The 27231-nt window shown below is 43.7% G+C and overlaps 1 protein-coding gene across 2 annotated transcripts in view; it reads left to right on the top strand.

The window, feature by feature from the left end:
* LOC137433928 (electrogenic aspartate/glutamate antiporter SLC25A13, mitochondrial-like) overlaps window positions 1-10782 on the top strand; it is a 147222-nt gene extending 136440 nt beyond the window's left edge. For both annotated transcript variants that reach the window (XM_068126423.2, XM_068126424.2), the window contains exons 17-18: window positions 2715-2805; window positions 9051-10782. In XM_068126423.2, coding sequence (XP_067982524.2) covers window positions 2715-2805; window positions 9051-9225 — 266 coding nt within the window. In that variant the 3' untranslated portion in view covers window positions 9226-10782. The remainder of the gene's footprint in view (window positions 1-2714; window positions 2806-9050) is intronic.
* Window positions 10783-27231: the final 16449 nt, after the last annotated feature.

Genomic DNA, 27231 nt, shown 5'->3' with positions numbered 1-27231 from the left:
GGCCCCTTCGGGTTGGAGATTGGCTTCGTGTGAGGATCGTTGGCCCTGCATTGGACACGTGGTGCTTTTGATGCCGCGTTGTGCTTTTGGTTCCTTGTGGTGCATTGGTACTGGAGCGAGGGACGTCATGGCGTGCCGCGGTGCGAGTCGCATCTGGGCCTGGCGAAGCATGTGAGCAAGCGGACGGAGGATTTCCTCGCGCCGGAGCTTGGAGCCGTGTTGGATGACACACTGCAGACTACAAACAGATAAGGACACACCACATTTCCCCGACACGTTGAACGTGTGCTTTTGGTTAATTCATTTGCCCCTGTCTCGTTTCTGAAGTGAGGTGTGTGGGATCCCAATTTAGGATCATTATTTATTTACCATCGCGTTCCTTGTTGTCGGGTTCCGCTTAATAAATCATTATTTTTGTACATTTTACCCCGGATTCCTGTTTTGAGTTAATTCCCCTGCAGGATCAGAGCTGCTGTCGGTTCACTATAGGTAAGCGCTTGCCGCCTCTTCTCCTTCATTCTTTCTCCCGTACTTTTATAGCCATAATCCGTATTTGGTCGTCGCCTCAGTTAAAGCCGTTCGGTCTTCCGCGGTCCCTGGTGTTAACCTTGAGGGATTCGCATGACAATATTGTTGAAATGAAGATCAAAAAGCTGTATGTTGAAATATGTTGAAAAAGTCAAAACTTTACATGGGGTGTACTTACTTTTTCACATGACTGTATGTATGTATGTATGTATGTGTGTATATATATATATATATATATATATATATATATATATACACACACATATATACATACATACATTGAATGCTTTTGGTTAATTCATTTGTCCCTGTCTCGTTTCTGAAGTGAGGTGTGTGTGATACATACATACATACATACATACATACATATATATATATATATATATATATATATATATATATATATATATATATATATATATATATATATATATATATATATTGTTACGGTTCTCTACCACCCTTCTTACCCTTACCAAGGGGGGATTTAAGCCCCTTGTTCTTTCTGGGCTTGGCGGAACCGAGAGATTTGAAACGCCTCTTCCGGGCAAACGCAAGGTAGGGTTTCAGGACAAAGTCTCGCTCGTACCTAACTCCCTGCGCCGCCACGGAAGCGGGGAAGCAAGCCTCGCATGAGCCGCGTGTGATTTGGGTACACCGAGTGGATTGAGTACCACGTGGTCCGTGCAGTTACCGTTAAATATTGGATCCCGATGAGAGCGGTTCGATTCGTACCACGCTTATTCAATGAGTAAATCACAGGAACGATCGAATGGAAAAGGAAGAACACAGGTTTAATTATTATTCCAACAAGTATGTACAATGATCGGTACGCAGAGACACAGAGCAGCACTTAGTCAGTCTTATTCTTAACTCCCAGACTCGGGCCCGTCACACTCACACAGGGAATTGCAGGCAGGTTGATGTTCCGGCCAAATGCGTCGACGTGGTCATCCAGGAATGACCTCGTCCGGCTCTCCACGGTCCCAGCATGTCCCGCGAAGATGGCAAGCAGGCGGTGGAAGGATCCTCATAGCGCGTCTCCTGAACAAAAGGCAGCCGATGAGTTAGAAAGGAAAATGTGCGTCTCTCAGCGCGGCTGGCGGTTACACAGCCATTATCACTCGCGTAACTCGATGCACTTTACGCGGTTCGGCTTCAAGCTCAAACCGAGTGTTGCTTTATATTAGCGCGTATCCTGGTTCATGCGCGTTTTCCGCCGATCGCGTATCTCTCAAAGTCATCTTCGGCTCACCGCGCTCCTTCAACTCTCGAGTCCTTTGACGCTCTCCACTCGTAAGTCCTTTCTCATTAGTCCTTTGACGCTCAACTGCTCACCGCGCACGAGTCCTCACTCATCAGTCCTTCTCGTCAGCGAGTCCTCCTGGGGGCTTTGCGCAACCGCTTATATTGGTACGCCCCGAACCTTCTCGAACCCTCTCGAACCTTCCAACCACGCCCTGTGACGCAGTGCTGCCGCCACACCCTGTGAGCCCCGATTGGCGGCTCGCGCTTACCGTCAGCTCCTCTGCCGCCCTCATTCGGCCCCGCCCCGACCCTCCTAGCCTGCCTCGTGTTAATTCACCCAAAATGAACCAAAGTCAGCGCAAAGGAGGCGGAATAGGGTAGGGGAGGCGGGATAGTCAATGGAAGTAGGACCTATTCTCCTTACTCTACTCAACGCAGAACTAACATAGGAAAAGGACTAAGCTCACAAATACTAAGAGATAACTACACTATCGCGAGGCTACATGTTGCTTGTGTGACTAACTATGAGGGGGAAATTTAACCTTTATTATACTGACTGTACAAAACTCAAAACCGCAACAATATATATATATATATATACATATATATATATATGTATGTATGTATGTATGTATGTGTGTGTGTGTGTGTGTGTGTGTGTGTGTGTGTGTGTGTGTGTGTGTGTGTGTGTGTGTGTGTGTGTGTGTGTGTGTGTGTGTGTGTGTGTGTGTGTGTGTGTTTGTATATGTATATATCCTTTCATGTTAGAACAACCAAGGCAGTGAATGTCAATTTTGGGTTCTTCCTAGATGTAAAAACGTATCCGTTGCATTGATTTGACATATTGTGCAAATCTGAAGTACACTCAGTGTGTCAATGTATCATCTGATGATGAAGGAAAAGTCATTTTGTGCTGACAAAGCACTTCTGTCTTTCAGCCAGGGTCTGCCGATCATCTCCACAGTTTGGTGTAACCTTGGTGACGTATGAGCTCCTGCAGCGCTGGCTTGACGTCGACTTTGGAGGAAGGTATGTCCACTTTGTGGCTAATCCATATGGCAAATTGACTCAGGTTGGGTGTATTTCAAGTTTTGGATTTTTGAAAAGGATTTTAGTTTGTGGTGTTAGAAGAATGTGTGCGCAAACATGTGTTTAAGACATCTCAGTGTCTAACATTCGTTTTCATATAATCCTTTGTTGTGTTGTTGGTGTTCTTGATTTCAACAACCTGCCGCATTCCTGAGAGCATGAGACAAACATTGCAAGACCTTGTAGAACGAGGTTGGGGTAAATCGACAAACTTTCAATGGAAGAGGAAACGCGACAATGAAAAGAACCTGAAAAGGGATCGCAACACTGTACAGTTGCTGGTCTGTCCTGGGTTTGAACTCAAACCTCCATGTCAAGTGGTGTCTAGCCTCTCCACTTAGCTCTCTTAAGTTGAGCTGTGCACATGCACACCAGTCTGGCAGACCAGTTATATATGTGTTTAAAGTCTGTTTCACTTTGTACAGGTAGCGCCATAAATTGCCCTTTGGGGAGGCTAGTCGAGTGCAGGAAAAGGAGGCAGTGTGGGTTTTGCGCTTGAGCAGCACAGCATTTAATTTGGCCTGGTGAATGGGTACTTTGCATAGAACAGCTTTTGTGTTGCTCGCAGGTTTGCGACCGACGAGGAATATTAGTGGTGAAAAAGAACTCGTTTGCACTTCACGCTTAGAGAAATCTGCATCAAATGTATTTCCCTCTCCTTGCTCATTCTCTTAGTTTTTTTCTGTTGATTTAAAGGTTTTCTCCATGTCACTGATGACCCAGATATCTGCATTGTACAAAACCATGAAACTCCTTTCAAATACATCCGTTAGAAAGGAATTTTGATACCATATGGTGTATGTTTATATTGAACAGCAAGGGCTTTTATTCATTTACAAAACAAACATTAGCTAGAACGGCACTCGGTAGAGCGCGTACCTCCACCTGGTGAACAGTTTACGTTTTGTGTCCACCGATAGGCCGGGTCTGGATTCGGACCTGAACCAAAATCTAATCGGCTTGTTCTTGTCACCGAACCATCTCGTCCACCAAGTTTAATCATAACTCAACCACAACAATTTTAAATATCATGTTATATACCGATTTTCGCCCGATCTCCCAATGGTGAAGAATCACTTTTTAAATTTTTTTTTATCTTATCCTAATTCAGATCTTTACCAAAATCAAATCGATTCGTCCTTGTCACAGACCCAACCAATCCACCAGGTTTCGTCCAAATCCATCTATCACTTTTTGAGATATCGTGAGCTATATATCAGTTTTAGACCTTTCACTCAATGGTGAAGAATCACTTCAAAAATTCTGTGATCTGGATTCGGATTCAAATCTTCACTAAAATTGAATCAATTATTCTTTGTCACGTATGCAACCTCTCCACCAAGTTTCGTCTGAATCTGTCCTTAACTTTTTGAATAGTCTGTGATATATCGTTTTTGGCCCTGTCTTTTGGCCCTATCATGCTATATTTCGTTTTTGGCCCTGTCTTTTGGCCCTAACATGCTATATTTCGTTTTTGGCCCTGTCTTTTGGCCCTATCATGCTATATATCGTTTTTGGCCCTGTCTTTTGGCCCTATCATGCTATATATCGTTTTTGGCCCTAACATGCTATATTTCGTTTTTGGCCCTGTCTTTTGGCCCTAACATGCTATATTTCGTTTTTGGCCCTGTCTTTTGGCCCTATCATGCTATATATCGTTTTTGGCCCTGTCTTTTGGCCCTATCATGCTATATTTCGTTTTTGGCCCTGTCTTTTGGCCCTAACATGCTATATATCGTTTTTGGCCCTGTCTTTTGGCCCTATCATGCTATATTTCGTTTTTGGCCCTGTCTTTTGGCCCTAACATGCTATATTTCGTTTTTGGCCCTTTTCTTGGCCCTAACATGCTATATTTCGTTTTTGGCCCTGTCTTTTGGCCCTATCATGCTATATATCGTTTTTGGCCCTGTCTTTTGGCCCTATCATGCTATATATCGTTTTTGGCCCTGTCTTTTGGCCCTAACATGCTATATTTCGTTTTTGGCCCTGTCTTTGGCCCTAACATGCTATATTTCGTTTTTGGCCCTATCATACTATATATCGTTTTTGGCCCTATCATGCTATATATAGTTTTTGGTGCTGTCTTTTGGCCCTATCATGCTATATATAGTTTTTGGTGCTGTCTTTTGGCCCTAACATGCTATATTTCGTTTTTGGCCCTTTTCTTTGGCCCTAACATGCTATATTTCGTTTTTGGCCCTGTCTTTTGGCCCTATCATGCTATATGTCGTTTTTGGCCCTGTCTTTTGGCCCTATCATGCTATATATCGTTTTTGGCCCTGTCTTTTGGCCCTAACATGCTATATTTCGTTTTTGGCCCTTTTTTTGGCCCTAACATGCTATATTTCGTTTTTGGCCCTATCATGCTATATATCGTTTTTGGCCCTTTTCTTTGGCCCTAACATGCTATATTTCGTTTTTGGCCCTGTCTTTTGGCCCTATCATGCTATATGTCGTTTTTGGCCCTGTCTTTTGGCCCTATCACGCTATATATCGTTTTTGGCCCTGTCTTTTGGCCCTAACATGCTATATTTCGTTTTTGGCCCTTTTTTGGCCCTAACATGCTATATTTCGTTTTTGGCCCTATCATGCTATATATCGTTTTTGGCCCTGTCTTTTGGCCCTATCATGCTATGTATCGTTTTTGGCCCTGTCTTTTGGCCCTAACATGCTATATTTCGTTTTTGGCCCTGTCTTTTGGCCCTAACATGCTATATTTCGTTTTTGGCCCTATCATACTATATATCGTTTTTGGCCCTGTCTTTTGGCCCTATCATGCTATATATCGTTTTTGGCCCTGTCTTTGGCCCTAACATGCTATATTTCGTTTTTGGCCCTATCATACTATATATCGTTTTTGGCCCTATCATGCTATATATCGTTTTTGGCCCTGTCTTTTGGCCCTATCATGCTATATATCGTTTTTGGCCCTGTCTTTTGGCCCTATCATGCTATATTTCGTTTTTGGCCCTATCATGCTATATTTCGTTTTTGGCCCTATCATACTATATTTCGTTTTTGGCCCTATCATGCTATATTTCGTTTTTGGCCCTATCATACTATATTTCATTTTTGGCCCTATCATGCTATATTTCGTTTTTGGCCCTATCATGCTATATTTCGTTTTTGGCCCTATCATGCTATATTTCGTTTTTGGCCCTATCATGCTATATTTCGTTTTTGGCCCTAACATGCTATATTTCGTTTTTGGCCCTATCATACTATATATCGTTTTTGGCCCTGTCTTTTGGCCCTAACATGCTATATTTCGTTTTTGGCCCTAACATGCTATATTTCGTTTTTGGCCCTATCATACTATATATCGTTTTTGGCCCTGTCTTTTGGCCCTAACATGCTATATTTCGTTTTTGGCCCTAACATGCTATATTTCGTTTTTGGCCCTATCATACTATATATCGTTTTTGGCCCTGTCTTTTGGCCCTATCATGCTATATTTCGTTTTTGGCCCTATCATGCTATATTTCGTTTTTGGCCCTATCATGCTATATTTCGTTTTTGGCCCTAACATGCTATATTTCGTTTTTGGCCTTATCATACTATATATCGTTTTTGGCCCTGTCTTTTGGCCCTAACATGCTATATTTCGTTTTTGGCCCTGTCTTTGGCCCTAACATGCTATATTTCGTTTTTGGCCCTATCATACTATATATCGTTTTTGGCCCTATCATGCTATATATCGTTTTTGGCCCTGTCTTTTGGCCCTATCATGCTATATATCGTTTTTGGCCCTGTCTTTTGGCCCTATCATGCTATGTATCGTTTTTGGCCCTATCATGCTATATATCGTTTTTGGCCCTTTCATGCTATATATGTTTTTTGGCCCAATCTCCCAATGGTGAAGAATCACTATAAAAATTCTAGTAGCCGGATCCGAATCCGGATCTTCACCAAAATCTAATCATTTCGTCCTTGTCTCACACACCAAATCTCTGCCAAATTTCGTCCAAATCAATCCATAACGTTTTGAGATATCTTGTTCACAGACAAAAATCAGACAAACAGACACAATGGTGAAAACATAACCTCTATCCATCTCCGGTGGCGGAGGTAATTAATTGTAATTTTTGGTACATATGTCAAGGCACATTCAAGAGATAAATGACAGGCATTCAAAGGAAAATAACCACAAACGGATTTGAATATGAGAATGGGAGTGGCAAGGAGGAAACGGAGTCACGCGACCAGCAAGGGTAGAGGAGATTGTGAGCGGGGGTGGGGGGGGGTAGAAAGCACGAGGAGGCGATGGGCAGCAGTCTTGAAATACTGGAAGAAAGAAAAAGCACGAGATATCAGAAAGAGCCAGTTGGTTTAGCATTTCACATTACGTGCATAAAACAAGTCGTGCAATAGAACTTGGATCGTCACGATGCAACATGTAATTCTAAGCCAATAAATAAAAACAATATGTGCTATTTGAGTCTTTATTCGTTGCAATTTGGAGGGATAGCAGGATGGCCTAGATGTATGCACACTCGCCTATAAGCTGTCTAGCCTGGGTTCGAATCCTGACCCAGCTATAAACTGTCAAATCGGTCTTTCACAGGCAGGGTGATTCATCAATGTGTCATCATCCATCAATGTCCCTCGGATTGATGTTAAATGTCTCAGAGTGGGCGAGCTATCGCCGGCATCATAGACAAATTGCAAATGCCTTCCCTACCTAACTGCTTAGTCGAACATCAGGCCTGGCCAGCCGGTTCATGACAGACTCACCCCCCCCCTCCCCCCCCCCCCTCCCCTCCTCTGGTCCAACTCACCTGAACCCCTTCCTGGTGGTAGAAAACATGGGAATAATTGTGGCCATTAAATAAATAAATAAATAATTCATTCATTGGTCTTTGGATCATTTCTTGTGCTTACGTACACCCGTTACTATTTTCTTCAATATACATTGTTTCTTCCTCTTCTATTTCTTTCTGTGTTTCTCTCATATTACCTGTTTCATGCATTATCGTGTCGTTTGATCGGGGAGAAGCATATATTAGATGCTTGGTCATTCACCATAATATTCTACTTCATTGCCAAGTTGCTAATTAAGGAAGAACTGCCTTTCATCGGGACAATTCACACTCGAGGTTTGCACAGATTGTTACGAGGGTAAATCAAAAGGTAAAGGCAATTTATTGGGTGTTAGTTTTACACACACATTGCCTTTACTTTTTGATTTACGTTCGTAAAAAATCTCAAAAATGAAAGGAGTACATCAAGGCTGACATTTTGATTCGAGCGTAGCCTTCAACTGACAATAGTCATGACATATTTGCCAAGGAAAGAGGTTAAGTTTCTGTACTATGGTGAGAAAACTATCTGTACTATCCCCCCTCCCGCCACCTACCAAATATTGGTTCACGAGTTATCAAACAGAGTGACCACTATATTCGCCATGGGTGTCTGTCTGTCTGTCCGCAGCATAACTACCCGATGATATCATCCGATCTTGATGAAACTTGGGTGGGAGGTTGATATCATGATCTAGTTGTGTCCTGCCAAGAGTGGGCGTATTGCGCCCATTGTGGGCGGAGCGACGCCCAAAAAAGATGTCTTTTTAGGGGTTATCGAGTTCAGGCAACATCTCCGAGGGGTTTGGTGGAATCAGACAGGGGTTTCGATATTTGGTTAGGCCAATGTCATGTGTCTAGCCCCACGGAGCTCGATTTTTCATTTTCACCCCAAGGTCAAGGTCACAAGGTCACGAAATTTAGAAAAGTCGATTTTTGATCGTTTTATTACATTGTTCGCTTCCTGATAGGGTGAAATGTACATGTTTTTATATTATCACATACATCATGACATACAAGTTTTCCAACAAATTTCAGAAACTGACCTTTGAAGGTCACAAAGGTCAAATTTTCAAAGTTATTGGAATCGAACCGAATTTTCGGTATTGTGTAGCTAACTAACCTCATAACTGATTGTACATTATTTTCTATCTCATTTCAAGGTCAGTAACCTTCGTTTTGACATTTCAAGGTCACAGAGGTCAAATTTCAAAGTTGTCGGAATCGAACCGAATTTTCGTTATTGTGTAGCTAACTAGTCTCATAACAGATAATACATTCCTATTTATATATTTTCAATGTCGGTTTTGACCTTTGTCATTGGATACCGCTCGCTCGTGAACCATCGTCGTCTCTTGACTTGTATATATATTTTTTATCCGGCAGCAAACCTGCAGGGTCAGAGCCGCTGCCTAAGAAGCACATCTCTGCACTCCCACCCGTACGTGAAGATCACATCGGTGGCTATTACCAAGCTGCAACCACGTTTGCCGGGGTCGAAAGCAAGTTCGGCCTATACCTGCCCAAGTTCCGCTCTGCCGGCCTGACCGGCTCGCCGTAGACTCTTCTCTGAGCCGCACGTACCGTATTAATGATGCCTGTGTTGTCATTTTTGACCTGTTGAGGAACACCTATTGAGTTAATGGGCTGTAAAATGGTGTTGCAATGAGCAGTTTTATTTTATTTAAACCTCACTGACTTACTTGTTGTTTGACTTTTCTGACTGCCATACCCCTCTCCCCCTGCCCTCTGAATGCCCAATGTAGCTTTTCCTGTTGAGAAATCAAATCAGCTACCATCATTCTATTCGACATGATTGGCCAACTACAGTATTCCAAGTTTATTTTTCCTGCATATCTTGCATATGTTAACTTGTGGTCTCTTCGAAAATCACATTCAAAACAAGCCCACTTCGTCGGAAAGGACAATCTCACCTGCTTGGTCTTTCGCCACTAAAATTTCCTACAATTATCTAATTATTTTTTTAAAATATAGAGTGAAGAAGCATGTTTGCATCATTTTATTTTCAATTTAATTTGCAAGTGTGCAGAAAACCGTTAAAATGGCCGTTGTCTTTTTGAATTGTTTCGACCGCACACAAAAAGCCAAGTAAGTTATCTGATGGTTTGAATTTGGAGGGTAACTGGAAGTGTTTATCAAGTGTTTATTTTTGCACAATTTCCTGTTTGCGAGTACAGCGCTGCAAAAGTCGAGTCATGAAACTTTCCAATTCAAGTCTTATCTTTGTGAGTCGTATTGGACGTGGGGTTCAGGTAGCATGTACAACTAACCAACCAATGAACCAAAGCGTGCAGATAATAAAAAAAACAAGTCGTCAAGTTATTTATATACAGGAAGATACCTTTTTATTGTTTGGGTAGGTCTACGGGGGTTCTTCGTGATTTTGAGAAAATCGGGAACGTACAACACAGCAGTGGGCCACACATGTTGCTTGCTGTGCCACTTTGCCGTTGTGTGTTGCCACCGTGGTAGGAACCGCCACGCTAATAGGCCTTTGAAATTGCCTCACCACCAACTTCATCAAACGGGTGTTTTTCACTCCCCTACAAACCCGAACCGAATCCCTTTGGCTTTGCTTTCATCAATCATATAGCATATAGATTCTAAATGCATGTGTGTTAACGTATCGATGCCTCAAAAATGTTGTGTGTTGCAAACCACGCTCGAGGATTAATTATTGAACCACAGAATTATTATTATTTTTTGGAACCGTTGTTATTTGATGGTCTTAAATTATCTCCATCATTTCCAAATGAGGTTTGAATAATGCTTTGGGATGTCACCACTGGCGATTGTTTTTACTGCGAGGACTTGAATCGACTGCACTGCGGTTTTGCAAAACTCGACGGTTACTTGCTTTTCGTTTTCAGTTCAGGATTCATTCTCGGAACAAGATGTCTTTTGGACCGGAATACAGGATGCCGATGGCATGCAAAGTGGAGCTTACCTTTATTTTGGATATAGAAGGATCCTTTGAATTGTGCCGTTACAAGAGGCATGCTCACAGGCCATTTTCGTTAAATGCACATGTGTGGGATTGTTGATGAGAAAGCAAGTTACTGTAAATAAAGTGGAAAATAAACGGAAATGACACCAAGTATTCTCACTTGCCTCTTCGGGGGGTACACCTGGCTATGTACATATTCCGTCGGCAATTATGGTGGGATTTTGAACTCCATTGGCCTCTTATATTTTCCATAATATTGTTGCAGTCGCCAGACCATTCCGTTTGCCCGGTTCGAATCTTGAGAGTCGTGCCAAAACGACCACGATAGTCACCGTTTCAGACACCTCCAGCCAGATCCCCACACCCAATGCTGCGTTAGCCAGGAGGGGGTGGGGGGGGGGGAGGGTGGGCATTGGCGCCACGTTACGGCCTGTATGCACCATGGCATAGAGTCGACCAGCGTCTGGAAATCTGCAGGAGGGATGCCGCACCATTCTTCCACGAGAAAGTCAATCAACTCACACCTGTTTAATGGAGATGGAAAACGCTATCTCAGGCATCGTTCCAGAATATTCCATAAATGTTCGATTGGGTTCATATCTGTTGACTGAGAAGGCCATGATATATGGATAACATCATTGTCATGCTCATCAAACCATTGGGCAGCCAGGCGTGCTCTACGGATGGGGGCATTGGAGGGGCTGGCAGGATGATCAAGAGGTACGCTCACTTGCCTCTAAGCCATCTAGCGTGGGTTTGAATCCCGACCAGGCTATAAACTGTCATCAGTTATCATCCCGGGTGGGGATGGGGATTTCTTATTTCAGCCATGCTCGCCATAATTATAGGCAACCTGGCCCGTGCAGCATTTTTATATATGACCCTAAGCATGCTGGGATGTTATTTGCTTGGGCATGCACATGGGCCACATCTGTATGGAAGCCGTTGCTTGGTGTCCCTCATTTACCCAGGTTTTCCATTTTTTGTCCCTTACCTGAATACATATATACATAGCATTTGCTTCCTGATAAATTGAGGCATACACTGGCCAAAATTTGGCCATTATGTTGTAAACGACATGTCCATCTACCTGATTGGCCAGTGTATGCATGCTAGATATGTTGTCGGTTCTAGAAATCTTTTCGATAATGAATGAATAGAAATCCACATGTGAAGATTTTTTTTGTGAGTGTGGTCTATTATAAAGTTTTAATTTCAGCTGATACTCATCTGTTTATCCTGTATGTGTCCAAGCTCTTCTTTGTAATGCCTGGCACATCTGTCCTTCAAAATACACTGAGAAAGCAAGAATAGCAGCGGCTAGATAGATACCAATGTATGTATGTACTATATGTATGTATGCATCCACTGTTGTAAACAACAAAAAATGTACACAAGTCCAACAGACGTGTTTTAGTCGGTGTTTGTCAAGCTTTAATGGAGTAGGTGATAAAACAAGAAGCAACTGGAGTTGTTTGAAAGGAATGTTGAGTTAGCTATCCCATTTTCTTGTTCTGGGTTGCAGATCGGGGAGGGTGGGACAATGGGAGCAGAGAGGACGGAGGTGGGGATGAGTTTTTGACATTACCTTGCCCTAATTGCCGAATCCCATTTTCCTCTTTCCTTCTCAACTCGAAGTTGCATCACGAACTTGTAAACTCTGCTATTCACGTGGGAATGAACATGTTGCGATTGTGATTTATCATGTTAAATTATTTATATATTCTTTATTTGCTGTCGAATTGTTCCAAGCACCTCTCTGTGCAGTTTCTGCTGAGATCAAATGAACGTTATTATTACTTTTGTTATTATTATTTTATTTTTTAAATTATATTTCCTCTTGCCAGAAGGTGTAGAACACAGCCCATGACCTGGTCCTGACCACATATAAATCTTGGATGAACTTTGCATTTTGAAGATTTTCAACTCGATTTTTTTGGTAAGAGCAAAAGGTGGAATCAGACTTGTTTGCCTGCCTTTCTCTGTATCGCTCTGATAGCAATATGGAGCATTGTTGAAAGCAATCGGACATCAGCGATTTACCAATTATGGCGAATAGAGGCTTGAACCACCTGTTGTAAATGTCAACAAGGTCTTGCTTTTGGGAACCATGGACACATAGCTGTTCTATAGATAATCCTGATGCCAATGGTCACTTTCCCAATGGCATATTATTCGACTGTATTTACTTGTTTTTCCCATTCATCTTCATCTTCTACGCCACTGATAACGGATTAGCAATCCGATCGGTATGAAATGCACCACCGGGCATGTTTGCAACGCAATTCCCGAAATGCCCGCTCAGTGCCGCGAGGAGGGAATTCCAGGAATACCCACACACTGCCTTGGAGATAAATTATGTACAAATCCAAGCTTGACCCGGTCTTCGTGTCCCTTTGAAGTCCGACACGACGAGATTGGGTGCGACATGCCTTGGAATCTTTAACTCAAGTTTGGAATTGTTGCGCTTATTATCGCTGAGACAGACTTTGCTACCAAAGAGGAGCTGCCAATAAGGGAAAACAAGTTCTCGAACCCCAATTTTTTATTACATTATTTGGTTTGTTTTATACTAGGGTGATTTAAACTGGACTTTTTACTGGAGAACAGGTAAAAAGAATTGTGTGATGCAATGGTCTTTCCAGAAAATGACGTTGATGCTGGTTAAACGAGACAGTTCATATAACGCATTACCCCGCACTGTATTGGGAAACGAGGACATGTGTGGAGTCTGCGAGCGGCAAATTTGATTGGTGAAGATGATGTAAAATGCTGTAATATTTTGTCCAAGTACTGCTAAAGGAAGGGTTTTGAAACTGACAAAAAGGTGATTTGTGTTCTCCAGTGATAAAGTGCATAATTCATTTGAAACAAGAAAAAGAGCAGAGATTGCAAACCCTCACCAGGATGTATTTTCAGTGGTATTTAAGGCTTTTGTGTTAAAACAAATATGGCGACCGAACCACGTGACCGATGACGTCATCATTAATCTTTTTTCAAAACTAATTTATTCCTAGATTATGCTCAAGGAATTTCATCTTGATCGGGTGAAGTTTTGTACTTGTCAAATTATTATTTTGTACTTGTTTTGTACGTCATAATGGAGGCACCTATGACATCATCATTAACATATTTTATTCCCCATGGAGAGTTCTTTACAATGAGCCATGTCTCAATTTTTTCTATTCAGCACTTTCGGAGATATAGAGGTGCAAAGTTTTTCGTTTTTTTCCAGGATGGCGGCTGATCCACGTGACCTATGACGTCATAATTATCATTAAAAAATTCTACAGGTGGAGTTGCACCTATGGTGAAAATTTCCTGTCAATCGGACCAGCGGTTGCAGAGAAAATCATATTTATTCTGGGCGGACAAACAGACAGACAAACAAACCGACTCAAATGCAATACCCTCTCCTCTGGCGAGGGTAATAAAATTAAGATTTTAAAGATTGTAGAAAAAAATTCAGAGGTTTACCGCTGTTGATGCAGCATCTTTTACACCACTCTTTCTAACACAATTACATTCGTTATTCGTGTGATGTTTGTGTCCTTTATGACGTCTTTAAAAACAGTAAGTTTCCTGTTTGGAATGATTTTCAATTTTTGGACTACCAGACAACAGAGAGTAAAACATATTATCTCATTCCTCTCTGCACATGTGCGATCGGAATGAATTCATTGAAAAAGTACTGCTAAACTAACTACAGGTTTGTTTTCCGATTCATGTTCCGATCTGTGTTCAAATAACATTCAATTTAAATAGTTGATCCTCGATCATAAACTGACATTTGTCGACAGACGGACAGACAGAAGTGAACCAATTGCTTTACCCCATGTTTCACTTCTTTAGTGGGGTAATGATTTTGGTTAAAACCAAGATGGGGGCCAACAGTGCTGTGCAACAACAACAACAACAGGCATTTTAAGGCCATTTCCCCTGCTAGAGCGGGGGTTAGCCCCAACAGTGCTGTGCAACGGAAGGATATCATCAAGTTTCTTGTAAAGGTAAAAACCGACTGAGATAAAATTTACGGGCGACTGTATGCAATTTGGTGGTGGATTTCTTTCACGTCGTTGTTTGTTTGAAAATTATTATTTTTTGTATACAAAATTGAGGCTCGTGTAAGTGCTAACATTAATCACAAAAAACATAAAGTGACACATAAAACATAATAAAGGGAGCGTGAGACAAGATGGGGAGAGAGAGGGAAGGACACAAGTACAACAGTAGAGAATAGGGACATTGGGAGATCTGTGGGAGGGAGAGGGCTTGGGGCAGGGGGCATGGGAAGAGGGGCGGGGGTGTGGGAGAGGTATAAAACACATGGACACTGCTAGGACTTCCAGGAAAGAAGTCGGAATTTCAAAAAAGTAGATCTGGGGTGACTTAACGGGGGTAGAAAAGATCAAGGTTTTGGATGGGGGAAGATAAGAGATCGTGGTGAACAGATGTTTTAAAGACCTGGAGGGAGGAGTGGGATTGAAGAGAGTGAGTGAGTTTGTTCCAGAGGTGGGAGAAATGAGGAATGAATCAATCATTCTAACCTGAAATTCAACAAGATTAGTGCAAGTGGGGCCCATCGGACTTCACATTTGAGCAAAAAGCAACTTATTTGTTAATTGCAACAGTGGGAAGGAGATTGCAACATGTGGTAGGAGACAAAAGAGTGACAGATCAACAATGTATCCAGGGGGAACTGGCATGCAAGGACAAGATAATTGGGCAAGGAATGAGCAAACAGACAACATTAAGTAGGATCATGTGGACGTGACGAGACGACAGGAAAAGCAAACAAAGGACATTGAGCAGACAGGAAAAGTTGACAAACAGGGTAAACAAAAACCAAACAAACCAACTTTTTGGTCATGCACCCTCTGACCTCTCTTGGCTCTGTCTGGGAGGTTTCTGCAGGGTGCACATGGTCTGCCAGTAACCCTCTTCTTGTTAAACCCCAAAATCCAGGCTCACTGCATCTCGATTCTACCCATTTGTTCCTCTTTTCTCTCGCCTGTGGACCAAACTTCCCCAGTCTGTTCATTCCCATTCTTCCCTGCAGGTCTTCAATACAGCTGTTCACCACTACGTCGTACCGTATCCATCCATACCGACGATCTTGATTTGTTTGGTATTCACTGATATTCTTCCAGTTCATGTTAAAGTAAACTAATGTACAGGTAGTGGACAAAAAAAATAGAAACACCAATGTAAAGTCACAATAGGGCGTCGGGCCACTACTTGCGGCCATTATGGCCTGTATGTGCCGTGGCATGAAGTCCATCAGCATCTGGAATTCTGCAGGAAAGATGCAGTGCCATTCTTCCATGAGAAAGTAAATCGACTCACCTGTTTGATGGAGGTGGAAAACGCTGTCTCAGGTGTCGTTCCAGGATATCCCATAAATGCTCGATTTGGTTCAGATCTGGTGACTCAGAAGGCCATTGCATATGGATAACATTTGTGTCATGCTCATCAAACCATTGCATGACCACTCCTGCTGTGTGGATGGGGGCATTTTCGTGGGGTCTCCTCTTGCAACCATGCTAGCTATAATTGTAGGCAACCAGGCCTGTGCAGCATTTTTATACATGACCCTAAGCATGCTGGGATGTTATTAGCTTAATTAACACATGGGCCTCACCTCTGTGGAAGCCATGGTTTCGTCTCCCTCAAGGGGGTGTGAAAAGACTGGGAGGACTGGAGAGATTTAAAGCATGAGAGTTACGGACTCTGTTGGGAGCTCAATTATTATTAATCACGTGAACATGAGGGTCCTCTTGTCTTTCCTTCTTTACATCCTTCTCCCTATCATTATTTCACATTGCTGGTTTACTTGTGTTTCTTTCTTTCACTCTCCTTCTCACATTGTTGATTCTTTTTCTCATCACAACATTCATCTTCTTAATTCATTCTTTCCTCCATCTTCCATCTCCGTCCTTTCACTATCTTCCTTATTTACTCACCTTCTGCCCTTGTACACCTTCGCTTTTGCGTTCTCACGTCTGATGGCTCAGTCGCTGGACCCTCTGCCTCATCTACGGTGCTTGGGCATCCTGCCAGGAGATGCATTAAATACGTGCCACGAGTGATGTCTTTGCTCCATGTGGAAACACGTGTGCCGCGGCTGTGTGAGGAGCAGGAGGGGAGCAGACTGCGGAGGGTCCCGGTTTCAATCAGAACGTGGGAGCCAGAATCAACAAGTGTAAGGTGTGCAGGGGGTCCATCCTGTCCCCATCTATTTCCTTATATCCTCATATTAATCTTCTTCACCAATCATTTATCCCATCATTCCTTGCCAATCACCCATTTCTCCCTTCCACATCAGATGTGTGATGCCGGCATACTGCACTGCAGCGTGTTAAATTTATTGATAAGGTTTCGAAGGCAGGTCTGTCACGTAGGGGATAATTTGGGAATGTATAATTGCTGTGATTAATTGTCGTACTTATGTCATTAAATTGTTTTCTCTCCCTGTAAATACTTGCTTTCCCGCCACTGCAAATACTTGCATTTTTATTACTGCCATTAAAAGCCATTTCCTCAATAAACTGTGTCCTGACTTATTCTGGCCGTTCTGATCGCAGCATAAGACTGCTGAGGTGTTTGGACAGCTCGGATTTATTATCTAAATTCAATCACAGATGTGGTTACATGACATTTGCTCCACTCGGCCGATTGACGAAGGTCTGTTGTGTAACCACCGGCACTGTACCCCTTTTGCCTCATTTAACTTACCGGCACGGTAAACCAACATTTGGCACGATGATTCGAGTTGAGAGTTGCAAATGGCTTTCATGGCCTCTCCAAGACCCGCCGTCCTCTCGGGGTTATCCAGAGGTGACGTCCCCATCACAATATTGATAAGTAGGATTGTAGATGTAAACAAGTAGTGCAGCTATCTGGCAAGTAGAAAGGCACCCGGTAGAGCGCATACCTCCACCAGGCTGAACGGTTTACATTTTGTATCCCGCTGATAGTCTGGATCGGGACCTGAACCAAAATCTGTTTGGCTTGTTCTTGTCGGTTACCCAACTCATCAACCAAGTTTTGTCATAAATTGTCCACAACTTTTTGAAATATCAAGCTACATATAGTTTTTGGCCCCATCTCTCAATGGTGAAGAATCAATTATATATGTATCTACAGTCATGGCCAAACATATTGGCACCCTTGCAATTTTTTCAAATAACTCACAATTTTCTCTAAAATGAAGTTGAAATTGACAAAAGTATTTGGTTTCCACAATTCTTTATTTCGCTGTTAATATTACAGAACCTTTGTTTTTGATTCAGAACTTAATATATCCTTTTAAATCAGGAAATAAAAAGAAATGGCATTGACAAAATTATTGACACCCTTGATTTAATATTTGGTAGCACAGCCTTTGGACAAAATAACTGCAGTCAAGTGCTTCCTATAGCCATGAATGAGCTTCATACACCTCTCTACTGGCAGTTTAGCTCACCCTTCCTGTGCAAACTGCTCCAGTTCTCCCAGATTTGAAGGGTGCCTTCTCCCAACTGCTGTTTTCAGATCTCCCCACAGGCATTCAATGGGATTTAGATCTGGACTCATTGCTGGCCACTTCAGAACAGTCCAGGATTTTGTCTTCAACCATTCCTGGGTTCTTTTTGAAGTGTTTTTGGGATCATTGTCCTGTTGCACGACCCATGACATTCGACAGAGACCCAGCTTTCTGACACTGGTTTGAACATTGCGCTCCAAAATGCCTTGGTAATCTCCTGATTTCATGATGCCATGCACACATTCAAGGCACCCAGTGCCAGAGGCAGCACAGCAACCCCAAAACATCACAACCTCCTCCATGTTTGACTCTATAGGGAAGGCCTTCTTTTCTTTGAAGGCTTAATTTTGTTTTCTGTAAACATAGAGATGATTTGCTTTACCAAATTACTCTAATTTTGTCTCATCTGTCCACAGGACATTCTCCCAGATGGATTTTGGCTTGTTCAGGTGTGCTTTGGAAAACTCCAGTCGGGCTTTCTTATGCCTCTCTCTCAGCAGTGGGGTCCTCCCGGGTCTCCTACCATAAAACCCCCTTTCATTGAGTTAGCGATGGATGGTGCGAGTTGAAACTGCCGTACCTTGTGTCTGAAGGTCAGCTTGAATCTGTTTAGCAGTTGATCGAGGCGCTTTCTCCACCATTCGAACAATCCTTCTCTGCAATCTTTGATCAAGTTTTCTCTTGTGGCCACGTCCAGGGAGGTGGGCTACAGTGCCCTTGGCCTTAAACTTCCTGATAACATTGTGTATGGTGTACACAGGAACGTCAAGGTCTATGGAGATGTACTTGTAGCCTTGAGATTGTCCATGCTAGGCTACAATCTTGTGTCTGACCTCCTCAGACAATTCTCTTGTTTTCTTTATTTTCTCCATGCTCATCGCGGTACACACAGTGACACAAAACAGCAGAATGACTCCTTTTCTCTATTCAAACTGGTTGAATGAGTGATTTTTATATTGCAGGCACCTGCAACTCACCACAGGTGAGTTCATTTCCAAAGTAAAGGAGAATCACCTGCTTGAAATCTAATTATTTCTAACAATTTCTAAAAGGTTCCAATAATATTGTCCGGCCAATTTTAGGATTTGTGTGGAATAAGCTAAGATTTAGTAATTTTTTCAGCTTTTTTTGTTTTGTTCCACTGTAAACCAAAGAAATACATTTGTGGATACCAAAAGATTTTTTTATTTCAATAATTTTCTGGAAGAAATAATGCATTATCAGAAAAAAGTGGAAAGGTGCCAATATTCTTGGCCACGACTATATATGATGATGTGTGAAGAGTGGAGGAGGTCAGAAACAAGCTTTTGAGAGGATTGATGGATGTGGTTTGCCAGGTAAGTTGAAGGTATGGTGTTTGAAGTTTGGAATGATGCCAAGAGTATTGTGGCCATTGATGATTTATGATATTGCAATTGGGCATGTAGAGAGGATGGAGGTTGTGGTGAGTGGGTTTGTGAGGAGGTGGTTGGGAGTGCCACGCTGTTTGACGAACATTATTACCTTTTATGGTCAGGGTGGAAAACTCCAGTTTCCCTTGACATCATTAACCGAGGAGTTTAAGGTTGTGAGAGTGCAGGAGTTCATGATGTTGCGGGATTCAAGTGATTCAGTGGTAAAGAATGCTCTCCCAGAGAAAAAGGGAAGTCGGAAGTGGAATGCAAGAGCAAAGGTGGATGAGATGGAGGAGCGGTTGCAACAGGAGGAGGTCGTGGGGATGGTACAGCACGGGAAGCATGGCTTGGGGTGGATGAAGCATGCGCGATGGGGAAAGGCATGCGTGAAAGAGAGGAGGTAGATGGTTGAGAGGGAGGTGAGAAGAAATGAGGAGGAGGGGAGATATGTGAAAGCAGTCGGTCAGGCACAGCAAGGTGCTTGGACATGGTTGGAAGGTGTGCAGGTGAGGACATTGAAGTGGCAAGAGATTTGGAGTATGTAGCCAATATTGTTGAGTTTCCTGTTGCGGGCAACGTATGATGTGCTTCCATCACCAGTAAACTTGAGATTGTGCAGGTAGTTGCAGGAGGAGAGATGTTCTTTGTGTGGAGGTTTGGGAATGGTGCAGCATGCACTGAGTGCATGCTCAGTAGCATTGGGAGCAGGAAGATACAAGTGGTGGCACAATCAGGTGGGGGTGGTGGTCGTGCAGATGGTGCAACAAGATGTGCTGAGATCGAGAGAGAGAAGAGTGGAGAAGGAGACGGATGGGGGATCCGTGTTTGTCAAAGAGGGCCAAGTGGTAAGAGGTGGAAAGAGGAGGAGGTGGAAAGCAAGAGGGCTGCCAGATGCTTGTGATTGGCAGGTGGTGGCAGACCTAAAGCCACAATTGGTATTCCCAGAGGAGATCTGTGTGACAAGGTTGTGGCCTGACATTGTCATCTGGTCAGGTGCAACAAGACAGGTCATCTTAGGGGAATTGTCTGTACCTTGGGAAGAGAACATGGAGGAGGTGCACGAGAGGAAGAGAGGAAACTACAGTGAGCTGGAGGCAGAGTGTCTTGTCAGCCATTTGAGGTGGGGTGTAGAGGGTATATTGGCAGTTCCTTTTCTGCATTTCTTGCTCGGCTTGGAGTGTTTGGAACGGAATGAAGGCGAATGTGTGACAGAGTTGCCCAGGTTGCCTTGAAAGGCTCACTTTGGATATGGAGCGGGGTTATAGAGGCACGTCGAACGGTGGAGGTTGAGGTTTGGGTGGTGGTTCATTTCAGCCTAAAGGGGTAGGGACTGAGCGTGGAAGATAAATAGAGATGTGTGAATGGTGAGTTGAGGTGTGTGTGTGTGGTTTTGCATGAGTGTGTTTTTCTATGTTGAGTGGTGTATGTTGTAAAGGTAGTTGTTTGGTTGGTGTTGTGTGTTGTCTGTGTGTATGTATGATCTGGTGTGTTTTGTTGGTGAGTAGTGAAGGTTATAAAGGTGGGTGTTTGAGTGATCCACCATGTTTACTTGTTTGGTGCTGTGGATTCTGGGAGTGGAGGTGGTTTTGTTGTTGTTGTCTGCGTTCTCACTCGATTGTACGCATCCAGGTGTAGTTGCTGCATGTGGAGGCGTATGTGCCCCTGCTGGCCCACCTTAGCTGACCGTATCGAGGTTGAAGGGCCGAAAGGGGATGATGCTGAGGACCTCGACTGAGGACTCGGTCAGGGAAGCACACTTGTGACCAGGTGTATTTTGAAATTATGTTTGTGTATATGTATGTATATGTATATATTGTTGTGGTTTTGGAATAAAGGTTAATTCCCCCTCGTAGGTAGACACACCACAACATGAAGCCTCGCGATAGTTCAGTTATTTCTTAGTGAATGTAAGCGTTGTCCTTTCCTGTGTTTAGTTTTGCATTGAGCAGGTCCGTGCGTAGGGCGGTTCTTTTGGCGATAGCATGCCACGTGGCAGGCCTGAACAAGTACCGAGGCCGAAGGGAGGCACTGCAGGATGAGTGGCCAGTAAGGAACGAGCCGCCAATCAGGGCTTGAGGGGAGTGGCTAACCACGACGACCAGAGGCAGGGTTTGGAACATTCGAGTGAGACTTTGGGGCGGGGCCATAAAATCCTGATCCGAACCCCCCCACCTCAGTTGAGTTGAGAGGAGTTCTCAGAGTCGTGTGCACGTCAGTCAGAGCCGGAGAGTATCGTGAGTTCAAGTGCTGAGTTACAGTTCTCTGTGAGACGAGTTCAAGTTCCCTGTGAGAGTGAGTGGAGTTGGGTTGAGCTTGAACATGCACGAGAACGCACCGCAGAACGAGTGCATTGAATTGCGGCGATCGAGATTGTACACAAACTTTCCCCGTGCCCCGTGCTCTGCGCTCTGCGCTGTATTAATCGCGCGCTTGAGAGGACGACCCGTGCCGGGCCACACGCGCGATTTCCTCCTGCCTGCCTTCGCCTGCATATGTGCCGTGAACATCCGAGAGCCACGCCGGGTGAGCTGCCCCGGAGCGACCAACGGCGGGGTGCGCTTGGCGCGCGAACTTCTTCTCTTCTTCTCCCTGTGTGCGTGAGTGGGCCCTGTGTCTGGGATTTAAGTAGGATTGATTAAGCTTCTGCTCTGTGTCCCCTTTCCTTCATCCTGATCATTGTAAATAATAATAAATTGTGTTATTCCTTTGATTTGGCCGTTTCTCGTCCCTTCCATCAATTGGCTTCGCATGGTACGAATAGAACCGCTCGAATCGGGTTCCATAAAACAGCACGAGTCACGTGACAGGCATACTGCTCGGGCATACTCGATTAAGCGTGGCTTGTGCGAGGTTCGGTCCCCGCTTTCGTGGCAGCGTGGGTTAAAGGTACGTGCGAAGTTGTCCCGATACCCTTTTTCACGCTTGCTCCGGAAGTGGCGATTCGGCCTCGCAGACCCGAAGACCCAGGGGGGGTAAGGGGGTTTAATCCCCCCTTTGTAATGGGAACGGGCTTCGGGAGATCCGCAACAATATATATATATATATATTGTGTTGCGGTTTGTAGAACCTTCACATGTTCACCTTCACCTTCATAATAAATACCTGTTCCTCCTTACTTTGGTTTCATTCTCGTCCGATCGCTTTCGTGATTTCTTTCAATTGAGTACCTGTGGCACGATTTTGGCCGAATCGCTTTATAATCGGGTTTAGTCTGCTGATAACGGCTCGAACCGCGGACCGCTAAACCGCTCGGCAAATACCATCTTGTCCGTGGTTCGAGCGGTACTTGTCTCCCTGTTCTGCGGAGGGATTGATAAAGGTATTCGGGATAAACCCTGGACCAATAACCCTGATCAATCCCACCCCGCAAAAGAGCGTTACAAGTACCAGGACCGGTCGGACGGCCAGCTTAAAAGACGAGGGGATTAAACCCCCCTCGGTAAGGGGAGTGCCGTCCCCCGTATCTGTAACAATATATATATATATATATGTTCAAAACACACTTGGTCACAAGTGTGCCGCACTGAACGGGTAGTCAGTCGAGGTCCTCAGCATCATCCAGTTTTGGCCCTTCAACCTCGATACAGTCAGCTAAGGTGGGCCAGCAGGGGCACATACACATCCACATGCAGCAACTACACCTGGATGCGCACAAACCCCCACCCCTAGCCAGTGCGAATGCAGACGACAACAACAACAACACCTCCACATCCAGAATCAACAACACCAAACAAACATGCTGGAACACTCAAACACCCATCTTTATATTCTTCACCACTCACCAACAAAACACACCAGATCATTCATACACACACAACACCAACCAACCACCTACCCTTACAACATACACCACTCAACATACAGAAACACACTCATTCAAAAATTAATTCATGCAAAAACACACACCCTCACTCACTCACTCACTCACTCACATACACAAAATAAGAAATAATAATAGTAACAGGAAAAAAAAATCACACACAACCAACCTGCACCGTTCGACGTGCCTCCATAAACTTCCTCCATATCCAAAATGAGCCTTTCAAGGCAACCTTAGCCACCTTGTCACACATCCTCCTTCTTTCTGTTCGACACACGCCAAGCTGAGCAAGAAATGCAGAAAAGGAATTGCCAATATACCCTCTACACCCCACCTCAAATGGCTGACACGAAACTCGCCAACCCTTCTCTCGGCACTCTGCCTCCAGCTCACTGTACTTTCCTCTCTTCCTCTCGTGCACCACCTCCACGTTCTCTTCCCACGGTACATACAATTCCCCTAAGATTACCTGTCTTGTTGCACCTGCTTCCCATGCTGTACCATCCCCATGACCTCCTCCTGTTGCAACCGCTCTTCCATCTCGTCAACCTCTGCTCGTGCATTTCACTTCCAACTTCCCTTCTTCTCTGGGAGAGCATTCTTTACCACTGCATCGCTTGAATCCTGCAACATCATGAACGCCCGCACCCTCACCACCTTAAACTCCTCGGTTAATGATGTCAAGGGAAACTGGAGTTTTCCACCCTGACCATAAAAGGCAATGTTCGTCAAACAGCGTGGCACTCCCAACCACCTCCTCACAAACCCGCTCACCACAACCTCCATCCTCTACATGCCCAATCGCAATGTCATACATCATCAATGGCCACAATACTCGTGGCATAAATCCAAACTTCAAACACCATACCTTCAACTTACCTGGCAAACCACATCCATCAATCCTCTTCAAACCTCTCAAAAGCTTGTTTCTGACCTCCTCCACTCTTCCCACATCATTCAACTCCACTGTATACCATCTTCCCAAACTCTTCACAGGGGCCTCTACCAATGATGGAACCACCTCCCCTCCCAGCTCAAACCTGTGCATGTTATCCACCACCCTTCGTCTCACGACCACACTCCTCGACTTTCATGCGTTAAATGCCGTTCTTTCCCGCCGCATCAACCTTTCCATTCGTCCCAGTACCTCTACTGCTGCATCAGCGGACTGTTGGACAACTGTCAGGTCATCAATGAAAGCAAACATTGCTGACAACCTCTGACCAGGGGCTAGCTCCACTTCTTTCCCATGTCCACTCACCGCACGTATCAACAACTCCATAACCACAACAAAATCGGGGAGATGGTACATCCCATCGGGATCCCCACTTCCAACTTCTGCCACTCTGTTACATAGGACTGTGTCGCAAACCGCATCCAAAACTGATCATAATATGCCATAAAAAAATCCCTAAATCTCAGTGGCACCCAAAATAAAATATTTGTATACGTGTGTGTGTGTGTGTGTGTGTGTGTGTGTGTGTGTGTGTGTGTGTGTGTGTGTGTGTGTGTGTGTGTGTGTGTGTGTGTGTGTGTGTGTGTGTGTGCGCGCGTGCGTGTGTGTGTGTCCACATGTGTATTTATGTATATATATATATATATTCTCGTATTCGGATCCGCAGCCGGATATTCCCCATAATCGATTCGTCCTTGTCAAACACCCAACCTGTCCACCAAGTTTGGTCCGAAACCATCCAAAAAAGATTATAATCTTTTCAGGTGTCCTGTTCGCAGATAGGGTTGATAAATAATAATAGTTATTAATTGTCTTTAGTTATTAATAAATCAAAAAAATAATAAAATAATAATAAAAACCTCCGTCCATCTTTGTTGGCTCAGGTAACCATTACTACTTACAAAACAACTTTCGTAACGAGGTCCTTGTACATTTGTGATGTGTTTCCGAAACTCATTCTCCCAGCGAAAGGTTACCTGGAAATAAACCCATTATTAGGCTTTGGCGCCATCTACCGATTGTTTTGCGACTCACATCGAATCTTCAGGATTCGTTTCAAACTCGCTCTCCTTTTACTTGATAATCCCCCCCATCCTCTAAACCAGGTGTTGCCTTAACGGTTAAGGTGCTTGGCCTAATATCTTAGGGTCTTGAGTTTGAGCCCCTGTCGAGCCGTTCAATAACATCAGGTGGGTTGACTCAACCTGTCATCCTTCCGAGGTCGGAAAATAATTACGAGCTTCCGGGAAACGGGGGGCACAGCAGTGCTTCCAGAAAATGATGCAACCAGCAGCCACAGACTGTATACCGAACAACAACAACAAGCCCACCCTCTTCAGTCAAAGCAAAATGATTCATCGTTTCAGATTCATATCCGAACAAGTTTCGCTTTACGATTTGTCGGAATGCTAAAACCTGACTTGTTTGATGCAGGTGTGCTAATAACGTCAAAAGAGGTCACCTGTTTAAGATCGTTCTTTTCGTGGTCTCCTGCCACCTTTAAACTGTGTGTATCAAAATAAAACCGGAAATGAGGAAGAGTATAAAAATTTTAAGTGTATTATTTCGTATGAAGATTGTTATATGTTGGACCAGGTGTGAGTATACCGATGATGATTGACCAATGAGCAACGGACGTGATAATTACATCACGTGGATAAAATCTCACGGAATGAATGGACCATTGATCGAATGGTGATGGTATTACATGACTCATGTACTTCCTCCATAAGAGGCTCTTCTTTAACTATTCTCTGGAATGGTATGGAAGCTTCGAGAAGTTTATAATGCGCTACTCTAACTCAGGTTGGAATCCCGCATAACTTTTATTTGCATTTCCACCTGCAGGGTGTCATCAATCCCAGTCCCTGGATTTAGCTGCTTATGCAAGATTTGTTTATACCATGTATTTATATTGTTGTTGTTTCTATATGATATAAAGAATACATTAAACGAATCTGTAATCTTAGTTTTAAGTGCAATGTTAACCTCGAAGGGCACTCGGTAGACAGCATATCTCCACCTGGTGAACAGTTTGTTTTGTATCCCACTGATAGGCCGGTTGACCAAAATCGAATGGATTCGTCCTTGTCTCACACCCAACCTGTCCACCAAGTTTCGTTTCGTCCAAATCTGTCCACAACTTTTTGAGATATCCTGTTCACAGACAGACAGGGGTGAAAACATAACCTTCGTCCACCTTCGGTGGCGCAGGTAATGATCATGGTAACTACCTTTAATAGACAAGAATAAAACTACGTTAAAGTACGAGGTTCTCTGGCTCGACGCAAATTCAGGACAATACCCCTGGCGCTCACCTGGTAGAAGAAACAGTATACTACACCGACTAAAGGTATTTTAAACCAATTTCAATGGCTGCTCGGAGTCAGGGCAGCATGTAGAATCATACTGACATAATCATAAGACTTCAAACAAACAAACAAAAACATACCTATTTTTGGGGGCAACCTCCACCCACCCCCCTTCCCATCCCACCCCATTTCTCCTCCTTTGACCCCAATTTTTCCACTGCCTTGAACAAACATTGGTACATCACAGATGATGAAGGTTGTGGTGAAGTTTCTTCAAAATTGTGTGTGTAGGTTCTGAGAAAAAAAGCAAATACCTACTTTGGGGGGAAACCCCCCCATAGACCACCTTAGACCCCGATTTTCTAAATGCCAGGAACAAACTTTGGTACAACAAGGGACACTTAATCAAGGGTGATTAAGGTTGTGGTGAAGTTTCATCAGAATTTTATATGTAGTTTCCGAGAAGAAAGCAAACCGGTTTTGGGGGGCAATCCCCCCCCCCCCTGTCCCATAGACCCCCAAAGGGGCAGATTTTTAAAATGCCGTGAACAAACTTTGGTATATCATGGGCGATAAAGGTTGTGGTAAAGTTT

This window comes from Myxine glutinosa, chromosome 10, assembly GCF_964187855.1.
Source record: "Myxine glutinosa chromosome 10, kmMyxGlut1.1, whole genome shotgun sequence".
NCBI lineage: Eukaryota > Metazoa > Chordata > Myxini > Myxiniformes > Myxinidae > Myxine > Myxine glutinosa.
Note: the sequence above shows the minus strand (reverse complement) of the source record. Positions and strands in the feature narration are given on the sequence as shown.